This window comes from Centruroides sculpturatus, unplaced genomic scaffold (genome assembly GCF_000671375.1).
Source record: "Centruroides sculpturatus isolate CEXI.00-Female unplaced genomic scaffold, Cexi_2.0 scaffold548, whole genome shotgun sequence".
NCBI lineage: Eukaryota > Metazoa > Arthropoda > Arachnida > Scorpiones > Buthidae > Centruroides > Centruroides sculpturatus.
In genome coordinates this window covers 476,662-490,468 of record NW_019384817.1, presented here as the reverse complement: position 1 = coordinate 490,468, position 13,807 = coordinate 476,662, and the positions used below count along the sequence as shown (strand labels likewise).

General features: G+C 33.3%; 1 protein-coding gene across 1 annotated transcript in view; it reads right to left on the bottom strand.

Annotated features, from left to right (window-relative positions):
* The window catches only part of LOC111629862 (extensin-like), a 57,029-nt gene that overhangs the window by 18,307 nt on the left and 24,915 nt on the right, over positions 1-13,807 (bottom strand). Inside the window, exon 2 of the mRNA XM_023373772.1 lies at positions 13,037-13,213. Within this exon, the coding sequence (XP_023229540.1) occupies positions 13,037-13,213 (177 nt within the window). The remainder of the gene's footprint in view (positions 1-13,036; positions 13,214-13,807) is intronic.

Genomic DNA, 13,807 nt, shown 5'->3' with positions numbered 1-13,807 from the left:
ATATGCATCAAAATAGTATAAAAAAACTTAACAAAAATTGTTTATCAATAAAATGATAATATAAAATGATGATATATTTGATAATAAAACTATATTTAAAAAACAATAGTGAGACTATTATTTTACATGTAGGTATTTCGACAAAATTCAATGGACTTAAATTTTGATTTTGAACACATAGAAACACTTTTGCATTGTGCGTAATATTCGTTTTTATGAAAAATTCATCCGGCCCATTAGTCCCCCCTTATTCAGTTTCTACATCCACCACTGGTCAAGGGTGTCACGATTTGTTATTTTTCAATTAGGTGCGCCACTCAATGAAAAAGGTTGAAAAACACTGTTTTAAGGTTTCTACTGATGTTTATATTTAATGCAAGCACAGTATCCAAAGAAGTCAGTGTATTTATGAAGTGTGACAATTTAATTCTCGTAATGCACCTTTAAAAATATATACATGTGGAATTGTACACTAATGACTATTATTGCTTCTAATATTCTCTAATTGAACATCTAAACACTGACTTAGATGGAATTCCTATTTCTGGAAACAAGCCTGAAACTCATTTTTTGAAATACTGTTGACTGAAACTCATTTTTTGAAATACTTTTGAAATACCTGTCACATTCTAATTGATATCAATTATATTAAAAAAAATCTATTCTAATTGATATCAATTATATTAAAAAAAAATCTTTGTTCCTTCAGAAAAGCTTTTAGTTTTGGAAATAGCCAGAAATCATAAGGAACTAAGTCAGGTAAATAGGTATGATGATCTAATTGGATAATTGCTTTTTTGGCCTAGAAAGTCTCACACTGAATACACTGTGTTGGTGCATTGTCATAATGAATGATCTACTTTACGCCATAATTCAGGTCATTTTCTTCTAACAGAATCTCAATCTCTTCAGTCACAGGTAGCCCTCAGTTTACGCTGCAGTTCCGTTCCTACAAAAGCCGGCGCAAATCGAATTGGCGTAAAACGAACCCATATTTACACTGAGGTATAGGGTTAGGTTCCACTTAAGTGAAAAATACGTAAATAATTTTGTTTATTAATACAATATAATACAAAGTACAAATTATTTTATGATAAAATACATTTAAAAAATTAAATTTAAGTTAAATGTTTTTATTAAAAATTTTAGTTTCAGATCTCGTAAATTTTTCGGAAAAAGTATCCATCTTTAATTGTTTACATTTTTGTTTTCTTTCATTGAGAATTTCGGAATATGGTCGAATGGATGCGACGATGCTCCTTTTTACATTCGCACTTCGCTCCCAATCATTGTCTAACTCACAAAGTTCAACCGTCAAACTTTCCATAGTTGAAAGGATACGTTAACCCGACGTAGAGCTACGGACGAGCGGAGACACTGATTGGTCGACCACCGGTCGCCGTAGCGCATATGTAAGGTCAGTTTGAGCGGGAAAATTAAGGAGAGATAGATATCGTCTGGCCAACGAGAAGTAGATTTGTCTCACTAACGATAGTTTGTGATCGCCGGAAGTGCTACTGCGTCGTAAGGTGTTTTCCTGAACGAACTGATACGGGATAAATTCAATGGCGCTATGGATTCGGACACCATTTATTGGACTATTAAGTTTGATAACTTGGCTCGTGGGTATCTAAACGTTTAATATTTTAATATTAATTTAATGCAAATGTATACATACCCAATAATATTAAACAGAAAAAATAAATATATTCAATAAAAATTTTTGTTTTAACGAATGTACAATGTCGAAGCTCGGTAAATACGTCAACACTGAAAAGAAAATCAGTCTGGCATAGGGAAAAATCGGGGAATTACACAGCAAAATCGCGAATTGTGCAGTGGCGTTATTGTGAATTGGCGTAAATTGAACCGGCGTAAACCGAGGGCTACCTGTACTTCTAAATAGCATTGCTGATTGGTTGAGTGTCCATTCCAAAAATTCTTGATGGGGTATTCCCTTGTGATTAAAGAAACACATCAGCATGGTCTTAAATTGTGAGTGTAACACAAGTGCTTTTTTTTAGTGTGGTAAACAGGATTTCCCACTGCATGCTTTGATATTTACATGTTGTACTGGAAGTACCAAGTTTCATCATCTGCAATTACTCTTGGAAACAAGTGTGTGCTTGAAGACAGATCACCCACAACTTCAAGCTAATACTGCTTCTGTTCATTCATCATGAGAAAGATTTCTGCAAAGTTTGTGCTTCACAGAAATTTTTCTCAGGCAAATTTTAATTGAAGCATTTGGACACAACTGTCTCACTTAATCTGCAATTCTTAAGCTATTATCTCTCAATCCTTTTTCAGATACTATCACATCTTGCACTCTGTTAATATTAATGTTTGCTACTGTTATTTTTGTCTTGTTTCTGGGATCACCTGTCACATCATTTCACCATCTTTGAATCTCTTATGCCACTCAAATACATGACTTTTTCATAGCATCTTCACCAAAGGCAACTTTCAACAGTTTTAATGTTTCAGCAGTGCTTTTTCTAATTGTCACGCAAAATATGATACAAATATTCTGTTCTAAATTTCAATCCTTCACTTTTATGCCAAATTGCATATACAAATCTTTATTACCTTCCCAACAGCTTACTAACCACTGGCTCTATCAGTTTGCAATTTGCACATGTACTAGTTCAAACATGTCCAAACGAATACTCTTATGATTTCCATACAATTCCATCATATGCAACACTTCGAAGCCAGACTAAACTGTCACAACTTTTAAATACAATTTATCTAATTCTAAAGACAAAATAGAACAAAATTCAAGAGGCCAAATCAAGATCTACAGTAGTACCTTCTGTGTCTCCCCTAAAATCCTACATTAATCCTAAAAAGCCAACAAAATATCTTCACTTTGCTGAATAATTAAAATCACTTAGTTTTATCAAGCTTTATGTGACAAAGAATACATGTTAGAGTGCAAGCTTCCAGTTATTCTTGATGCCTTACAGTCCAGTGGGTTTTGTAACCCATTAAGAATAAAAATTACAATAGTGTGTTTTAAACAGAAACATATCTATTAACAAAAGAAAAGTTATTTAAATTTGTAAAGAATAAAAAAAAATCAGTTGAATTAGATGATAGAGTTGAGATGCTTAGTTCTGTAGATAAGGAATAAGAAAAGTATCAATAGATTGTTAGAGAAAAGCATGTTAAGATATTTATACAGTTAAATATAAGAACAGATAAAGTGAACACCCTGTCAGACAGCATTAAAATCTTCTCAATAATGCTAATACTTTCAATGATACAAAATCGTTGTCATCAAGCTAAGGACATGTGGAATTTGGAACAGAATTCCTCTACTTGCAGTATAAAATTTAAATATTAAAATATTTTAATGGAATTTGAGACTCATGAGTGCAAGAAAAGAAATTTGCAATTTGAAATGATAAGCATAACTAAACTGGCAAAATATTTTTAATTGCATGAGCCAATGGTACACAATCATGTGAGTCAGTTAGGATTACATGGATTCCTGGCTGAAGCTTAAAAAGTGAAATACACAAACAAAAAAGTTCAAGTATGGGTATATTGCATGGGCACAAGAAGGAAACAACAAGGAATTAATAAATAGCATTGTGCTGATCATATATTATTTGGGAATCCCTTGCCAATAGCCATCTCCTCTATCAGGATGGAATGAGAATGAGATCCTCAAGAATAAATAAGGCAAAAGAAATGGTAATACTAAGAAAAAAAGAAGAAAATTATAATAGGATCTCAAGGGAATTTATAGAAGAGGCAAAGTACGAAAGGACCTCAGTCTTTGTAAAACTAATAGTATTTTTATAATTAGTCAAAATAAAATTTAAAAAAGTTAACAAAAAAGAGAAAAATCAACAAGGAAATAGTAGATATTTCCTTTCTGACAACGCTCTTTCCTGACATAGTTAGTCAATGTAAGAAGCAAGAGAGAGAAATTTTGAATTGTCAGCAATCACTCCATTTGACATTACCAATTATGGAAGTGATGAGAGTCAAGAAATAAAGCAAAAATTTATAAAAGAATCACCAAAAGGTCATTTAGGTCACCCAGTTCAGTTTGTCAACTTATTGTTGTAGTCTAGTTTGAGAGAACAGTTTACATGCTACAAGAGTGAGACTAACTGTCCTTTTGCCTTGTTTGTTCAGTATTCCCGCCATTTGGAATTCATCCTTCAACCAAATCACAGTTACCCCAGACAATTATAGAGAGACCTGAATTTTGATTAATCCGTAGCGAGATCAATTCTTCCTAGTGTCAGAGAAAACAGTCATCATTGGAGACATCACTTAATTCTGGATATTTTTACCATGTAAGTAGGCGTTCTCATGAAAATGCTATCTGTGGTGATTAATGTTACACTATTTATAAACTTGTAAGCATAATGGAAAATACCATTGTACAAACTTTTTAACTTCATGTTGTCATGTAAATAGACACATCACCACCTGATTTTCACCGAACCCAACATTTAGTGGTAAATCTCAAATAGCTGATCTTCAAACAATGCTTCAAAATGTTTTAGTATTCCTAAGTATTTATCAAGGAGTATTTCTTTGTTCATAACCTTCTGATATAGTGCATCTGTATGAGAACTTACAATCAATGACTTAGCATAGTATGTCTTGTGACAGAAAATAAAACTCTTTGATTTCAGTTACCAAAGCATTTTTTCAAATCAAATCAGAGTTTTTAGTTTATCAATCATGTCTAATATCTCTTTCATGACGTGTCAAGCAAATCATGTATTCTGCATTTTTCATATTGGCATTTACAGATACTTGTTAACAGTGTAGTGTAAGGTGCTTTGTTAAATCATTTTTTAATTTAACAAAATTTTACTCCTCCTGTCATAAAATATGTACTCTTAAGTATCGGATAAAAGTTTAAGATATTGTCTTTCAGCATTAATAACAAGTAATAATACAATTAATGAAAGTTTTGACAAGTAAAGCATAAAAATAAACACAAAAATCTCAAGCACTTTAGCCATGTACTAACTAGGACAGTAATCTTAAGCTTCTATCTGATAAATCTGGCATGACAAAGTAATAATTTTTTTCATACTCCTAAATATATCCAACTGAATCATAATCCATCAAAATTTATTTTATCTATGGATAGCCTTAACAATGATGTTAAAGCATACATGTCTGTATGTAGAAGGTGAAAACAAAACTAACGAGTGACTGTTAATAACTTTTTACAAGGGTGGAAGAAGTTATGGCTGAAGGTATCCAAGAATTCTTAACGAGAAGAGCCTATTGCTGTATCTATTAGGTTGACCAAATTGTCAACCTAATAGATACAGCAGGACCAGGAGATGTAGACAAGCTGGATATTGAGGAGTTACTGCAGGTTTCTGGTGAGAGCCTTACCAATGACGACCTTCAAGAACTGGCAGAACAAGGAATTCATGTAGAACTGGAAAATAAAGATAATCTGCTTCACTAAACACTTAATCCACCAGACTAAGCTTCCAGATACTCTCAAGAAAAAAAGTTTTTTGGTATGGCCTTTGACCACCTTTACATGCCTCTATTACCTCAGTATCATTAGCAAACTTTTGACCTCGCAAATGTTCTTTCAAGGTCCAACAAATGAAAATGGTGTCAAATCTGGACTATACTGTAGATGTTTCATCACCCAAATTTCAAATCTCTTAGTATATTCCAAGGGTGGGCAAGCAAAAGTTCAGTGGGAGCAGAAATGTAGGTTTTGCAAAATGCATGGGAGCTGCAGTTCTGTACTGCGATTTTATTATATAATATAAATATAATATAAAACAAATATTGAATTTTTTTAATAAACATATTTTCATAAAATTGTGGAAATAAAATTGTAAAAATAATAATAAAAAGCAGAAATTAACACTTTCAGCAAAAGCTGCATTTGCTCATGTCTGGTATATTCACTTAGTATGCACAGCTGTATGGAGCTGTATGGCATTGTCATGCAGCAAAACTCCTTTTGAGAAAAGTCCCTGACATTTCAGTCATATTGCAGACTTCAACTTGTAAGGAACCAAGTCCAAGCATTATTTTTATTTACTTTTACTTTTTATTATATTTTTGTTTGGGGCTTATGTTTTATTAGGATGAAGGTTTCCTCACCATTCACCTTAGAAATTTAAAAATAGAAGAGAAACCAACTCACCGACGAGAGAAAAGCACCGTAGTTAGAAATCGTGCACATTTGCGCTCCCGAGCAGAGAAAAGTAAATCCGCACCAAGAAAAGGGGGGGAGACCTCACAAGCATAACTTAGGACCTTGCTAAACCTTAAAGAATAAAAACATCCCGAAAATTGTCAAAAAGAATAACGTAAAAGGTTAGCAAGTATTGTTGGAAAATAGGCTGCCAGACAAACAAGAAAATTTATTGTTAGCAATAAGTATATAAATGAGGGGAGTGATCGCACTCAGAATTGTGACGTCACCTCACAGTATAAAGACCGAACCTCAAGTAAAGATGGATGAGGTGAGCTTCTGTTAGCAATGAGTGTGGTGAGCTTCGTAGCAGCAAATGAGAGAAAGGTGTACAATAGCATAAAATAGTTCCAAGGCGATTTTGAAGCTATTCGATTTGTGGATCGAAGATTAGAGGAAGTCTTGAGAGTTGAGGAAAAGGGTTCCTAGTATATCGAGGTGACGATTAGGATCTTTAATTCATAAGAATTATTGTACATAAATTAAGTCTTTGATTTTTGTCGAATTCCAATGGGGAATAGAATTAAGATAGAAAATAGATTGATTTGAGTTTTGTCAGGTTGATTCTTATTGATTTTCATTGAATAAATTGTTACTTGATTTTTACTAAATTTTGTATATAGTTATTACTAGAATATTTATTAAATATTTGATTTATTATTGACAAACTTTGTCATTATTTAATTCAGTGCACGCTTAAAGTCCAGGCCTGGCACACTAATGCAAATCTGCGTAAAGTACCCGTTAGGGAATGGCTATTTCCAGCACACAGTCATGTTGATAATCATTGGAAAAGTCGGAAAAATAATATAGTACTTTACAAACTTGTTCACCAGCATGTCACTGTATCGAGCATTAGTCACAATTTGATTTTTTTCCAGAAAGTGCACCAATATAGGACCATTGACATACACAGATCTCTCATTCCAGTGTTCATCACTGATGTTTTGTCTTCCATTTTTAAATCTCCACTCATTCATACATTCTTCCAACTCAAATAACTGTCTCCATACTGTACCTTCATTTGAAGGTTCAGTATGGAAACAGTTGTTTTACAGAGACAATCCTATAGATTTCAGATTTTACTCCCTATGACCGTAAAAAACAAACAACACTTCATTGCTCTTCCACAATGAAATTCAAAACATTCATGTATGAGTTGTTGCATAGGCACATACTGCTCGATCATCACAACCCCTGCATGGAAAATTGCTAAGTCATCTGTGTCCCACAGTAAGATTTTTGCAGTGCATACATCTCCACAAATTTTACATTAAAATTCCTGTTATTTAACAACTTTCCTACATTGTATGTCTGTAGTATGACTGTCTCCCCAAAGAAAAACAAACAAAAATGCTGAAAGTTAGGAAATATAAACATGACTTCTCATTTTTACTGATGAGACAAAAGATTAATATGAATACACAAAATAATCTAATTGTCTTCACATAATGCAGTTGCTTACATTTTCTAAATTAGTAAATCAAAAATTTATTGTAGGTAGTTGCAGATAGACGATTATTGGATGTTCTCATACAGGGCTGAAGTTTGTTTGGTTTGAAATATATCTGGAGTTATACTGTCAAACCCACTTAATATCACACACACTGGTTATTATTGTAGAAACTTCTCTCTTTAGCCAATTCTTATAAATATATGGATTTTTCTCCAGCTTAATGTCACCTTGCCTATCAGCACAAATCGGTTACCAGGTATTTGTGTATGATAAATTTAAATATTCCATTTAATACTGAAAGTTTGTAATAATAAATAGCTCGGTTTATTATTACAAACTTTAATAGAGAAAAATTTAAACATGGGATATATTAATATACTATTATTGGGATATACTAATATACTATATTAATAATGTATTTTTTCATACATAATCAATTATCCAAAAAATTGATTTTTTCAACAACCCCAGTCCCCAATTGATTCAGATAATCAATGCTGTACTGTAATTTGTTCTGGAGACCCCAAAAAAATAAATAAAAAATTATATACTTTCTTACTATGCTTATTTACATAATATAAACTAAAAGCAATGTCTCCATTTTTCATGAATGGCACATCTTTGTTTCTCAGATGCTATTTCCATTACTCCTTTAGATTATCTTTCTTAGCTTAAGTTGTACAGTATATAGTGTAGACCTGTTGAAGTCATCTGCCTACAATATCAGATATCATCTGCCCACCCTCTTACCTTGGCTATTATCTCTTGCTTAGTTTATATAGTGAATACAGTTCTTGACACTTCACTCTTTTTAGGCCCCATAATATTATCAGTTTTTTAAATAAAGTTCAGAAAAGCACTTACAAAAATTCAGACAACAAAAATTAACTAGTGCAAAAAAGATTATGTATACAACTGTAAAAGCATCGTTCCATAAACCATTCACAGATGCCATTAAAATATAGTTTTAGAAAGCTTAAACACAGCATCACTTCTTCTTGTGTTTATTCTGTCACAGTAGCGTAGCGTAGGGGGAGGCAGGGGCGGTCCGCCCCGGACGGCAAAATTTCATAATAAATAATAATAATATCTTGTAAGAATTTGAACCATTTTATTTCACACTTTCGAGCACCTACGATTCGGACCGATTAAAATGAGCACAGAATAGTGTTACCATCCAACTCCGGGGATATCGGATATTGTGCACAACCTATCGTTCTTTTGTTTTTTTTTATTTTTGCTTGTACGATTCTTTCTTAATCATATATACCTTAATATCCAATAGAACTAGGTCACTTGCGTTACTCCTATCCAAATCTCCCTACTCGCTAACTAACTGATTTAGAACCGGCATGCACTGCAAATTATTCTTCGCATTGCAAAATGACATACATGCGTCAGGAACTTCTGTTTGAACAAACCTCACCTGCCATCCAGGTCGGCGATTTTAAAAAGGTGGCAACACTAGCACGGAATTTTTCATTACTTATTCTGTGACAAAACTGAATTTGTCTTTTAAATTGAGATACCTAAATAAGGTGGTGGTGAAATTTTCCTCTGCCCTGGGCGGCTGACACCCATGATATGCCACTGTTCTGTCAGGATAAAAATAATTAATTCTTTCTAGTTCCAGTACAAGTTATCAAAATTATCACCTTTTTACAAATTCCAGCAAATAATTTAATACAGTCATACCCTGACTTACGCGAACCCGGAGTTACGCGATTTTCAAATCTCGTCGATTCATCTTTTGTTTGAGCGCCATGCAACTCTTGATTATTCACTCCCCCCCACACACTATTGTCCAGCTTACATGTTCGGATGTGTCGCGCGGAATCGATGCATAGCTACAATTTATTTTGTGAAATTTATTTCTGTTTGTTATATCTACGGAGACTTGAGAGACTCTATGTGTTAATTTCTTGTAACCGTGAACGAATCAAAAGACGAGATAAGATTAACGAGAACATTTATTAGCTTACATACATCGTACTTGGATTTTACACAAAGGCATCTGCAATCGTGAACAATTGACGAAAAAAGTATACATTTATCAGATAATAAACAAAGACTCATTTTGTAAACAATTTACCTTTTGTATATACAACTGACAAGATTACCTTTCAAATTATAAACAGACTCGATCCCAAGCGGTCTTTTGATCGTCGGACATACAAAAGAAATGAACAGATGGCGCCTAACTTAAGCGCGGTTTACAATAACGAATATGATTAATCTTAACACTCTACTATGTCATCCAAACGAAGTAGAACTGATTCTTCTGCATCAAACAAGAAAAGAAAAACTTTATCTTTGGAATGTAAAGTTAACATTATTAAAGACTTCGATACAAAAATGAAAATTTGTGAATTGGCAAAGAAGTTTGATCTACCGGAATCGACGGTCAGAACAATTATAAAAGATAAAGAAAAAATTCTCGAAGCTGACAAAAATGCTCAATCTTTAAATTCAAGCATCATTCGTAAACGTCACGGTATTATCGCTGAGATGGAAACAATGTTAAAATTATGGTGTGATAATCAAGTTAATGTGAAAAATTGTATAATAATATAATTTGTTATACGTATGTATTATCTAAGATTTTATTAAACATTTTTTTCTAAATTATTGTTTTCTTTAGTCTCCGGTCTCAATTAAAAATAATTTGTATGTATTTATATGCAAAATTATACCCCGAGTTACGCGAATTCAACTTACGCAATTATCGCTCGGTCCCACCTATCGCGTAAGTCCGGGGTATGACTGTATTATAAAAACGTTTTCGATCGTCTTTAGCTTTAGCGATCGTCGATGATGATCGCTAAAGCTAAAGACGATTGAAAATATTTTTATAATATTAAATTATTTGCTGGAATTTGTAAAAAGGTGATAATTTTGATTAATTCTGTCAGGTGTTCATTATTCAACCATGTGTTTGTTATCTGAACATAAAAAGATCTTTTGTTAAAGTGTTCATTGTCCGATTTGTTCGCAGACCAAACTGTTCATTAATCGATCACCCACTGTATATATGAGGGTCATTCTAAAAGAAAAGAACGTTTTGATCTGACAAGCCGCGCAGTTCTCCCACCACCCTCCATTGCCGCACCATGACCCTTCCCATGTTTTCACGCCAGTCTGATGCTAACAGTGAGCCACACGATCATTTACTATTTACAGTGTGACTTTGAAATATGTGACAAAATTAAAGATCCCACCAAGTGTGAGGTTTGTAGTGTAATATGTTTTTTGAATGTGAAAAAAGTCTGCCCTAAAATTTACAGACAGATAACCGAGGTTTATGGTAGTGTTGAAAGAAGCTTCAGTTCAAAACAAATGGTGGGGATTGTTGTCCAGAGGCATTGTGCTTCTTCAGGATAACACACGTCCGCACGCTGCTGCGTTAACAAAGAACTTGCTTCAGCAGTTTAAGTGGGAAGTTTTGGAACATCCTTCTTATAGCCCTAACTAGGCTCCGAGTTATTACATCTTTTCCAAAAATTGAAGAATTTTTTTAGCAGGGAATCACTACGGAAGTAACAACAAACTGAAAGAGGCTGTTAATGACTGGTTCAAAAACTTGGCAGTAACTGAGTGTGCAGAAGGCATAAAAAAGCTGATGATATGCTATGACAAATGTTTAAATTTGTATGGTGACCATGTAGGAATATAGCTAAGATATCATATGTGTTGTAAAATAAGTTTTGTTTCATCATCTTAAATAAAAATATCTAGAGAAACAAATGTTCTTTACTTTCAGAATGATCCTCATAATAATAACTGCACTACATGAAGATAAAATATTAATATAAATGTACAAAATAATAAACAAATTGATGTTTATTAAAAACTAAAAAAAATTTTATTTTTTGAACTTTTTTTTGAAAATGTGCATACCACTAATGAATAACAACACTTGTTAGTGATGACTAATACCACTCTAGGGATCTGGGACTGAATCCAGTCAGATTGAAAAACTCCAGGAATTTTTCAGCAGTGGTCTGTCAGATATATGAGGTAACTGGGTGGTGAGGAATGGGGCCTGAACACAACTCATAATTGACATTATTGTTAAACATAGACATTATTGTTAAACATAGCCATTACATATTTGAAACAAAAAAGTCCATCTTTGTTTTGAAAGCTACTCATGCTAGTTGATCTAGAGATGATGTCTGAGTGCCATCTAGAAGATTGGTTGCTATTTCATTATTCTGAAGCTAAGTTTTACTTAATTTACTTTAACAAAAATATTCATTAGAATGTATACTGCTGTCATAACAGTTATTTAAAAGAAAATTCAATTGAACTACAATAAAATTATGTAAAATTATTCATTTCTTTTGTCAACAACAACAGTGGTGAAATAACTTCTTAGGTTAAATTCCTCCAGTCAAGTCTACTTACTCTTAGGGTCTTCCTCAGACCTCAAATATATCATCCAGTCTGATAAAAAACCAAAAGGATGAAATATCCTATGTCTTCTGAACTTTAATCTATCAATTTCTTATCTCATCCCTCTGTTCAAGTAACATCTTTATCTCTTTTCAAGTACTTCAAAATAAACTTATGATCCAGCAATAATTTTTACTAAACAATATTTCCATCTATGTTAAACAATCATCTCCAGACTAACAGAGAATTTAAAAACTGGTTCTTATATTCCTTTTATTCTTCACACTGAATAGTTCTTTAAAGTATTGCTACTATCTAGTTTGTATATTTTCTTTTCTCCTTAATATCACTCCATCCACCCTCGATTTGTTTTACTTGAATGATCTCTTTTGTTACTTTATTTCAGAATTTAGCCAAGCTATAAATTCTATTCTTCCCTTGTTTCCTGTTTTATACACCTATCTTGAATTGTTCAAACCATCTCTATTTCTCTCTTCTTTATATTCTTCAATAATCTTCAGCTGGTCTTGTTTCCTCCCATTTTTATCTTAGTCCTGATATGCATCTACTTCTCTATACCATTTATCAGTACTCTTTTTCCATTAAATTTTTCTTAATTTAATATTTCTCTACCACAAATTTTATTCATTGCATTGTTTCTCATCAACCTTGTACATTTTCAAATTCTCTTGAAACATGCCCCAACTATTCTATATTTTATCCTTTTTGCACTCTAAGACATTCATACATTAGTTTATGCTGGGGAAGTTTAAAAATTCCAATCTTTACATCTGACTTATTGATTTAGATTCATAAAATCTGTTAGTGGACATCCAGACACTTCAATGTTTGAAGTGTTTGTTATATATATACATACACACACACACACACACTACCAAACATTAAATAATTTCAATTCTAATCACCATATTTTATAACCTAATTTCCTAATTTAAATGAATTATTTGTTTTACCTGGCAGATATGTAGGTGCAGATGGTAAATATCCAGGACTTGTAAATGCAGTTGTAGGATAACCAGGATATGGTGCAGTCATTGTGGCAGGATGAGCAGCAGCGGCAGCAGCAGCAGCAGCAGAAGCTGGCATAGCTTGATAATGTGGCGCTGTAGGTGCTCCAACAGGTGGAAAATCTAAAATCACATTTTTACTTTAAGTTTATATTTTTAAAGATTAACAAATATATATTATAAAACTAAACAGATCATAATATTACTCTATTATTCTCTGCTTATGTTTGTCTTTTAACATAATAATAATATTATTATTACGTTAAAATAATAATAATAACTCTCCCGTGGTCACCACCTGGTCATAGTGGGAGAGCCCAGTAATTTTACAGAACCATAGAGCAATGCAGGCTAGAGCACAAGCTCCTGGCAGGGATACCCATGCCAGTAAGGTCTATGGGGAGAAATGAAGCTAAGAGTGACCACACCCACATTCTGTGGAGATAATTATCATGGTAGTAACCAGATCAAAGTGTGATACCAGCTCTGACGTCGCCCGGGTTAACAAGGTCCGCGTTCGTGGGTTAGGCAGAGGCTCCCTTGGTTACTGGTGGCAAAAGCAGCATCGGCCCAAGCATGGCTACTGCAATACCCTCAACAGATGAGGAATCAACCTAGTCTTGCTGTTTCTGTGGCAATGCATCCACAGACCACAAAGGATGGAAAACCACGCCAACGGATGAAATGGACAACAGAAATGAACGAGTTTATCATCCG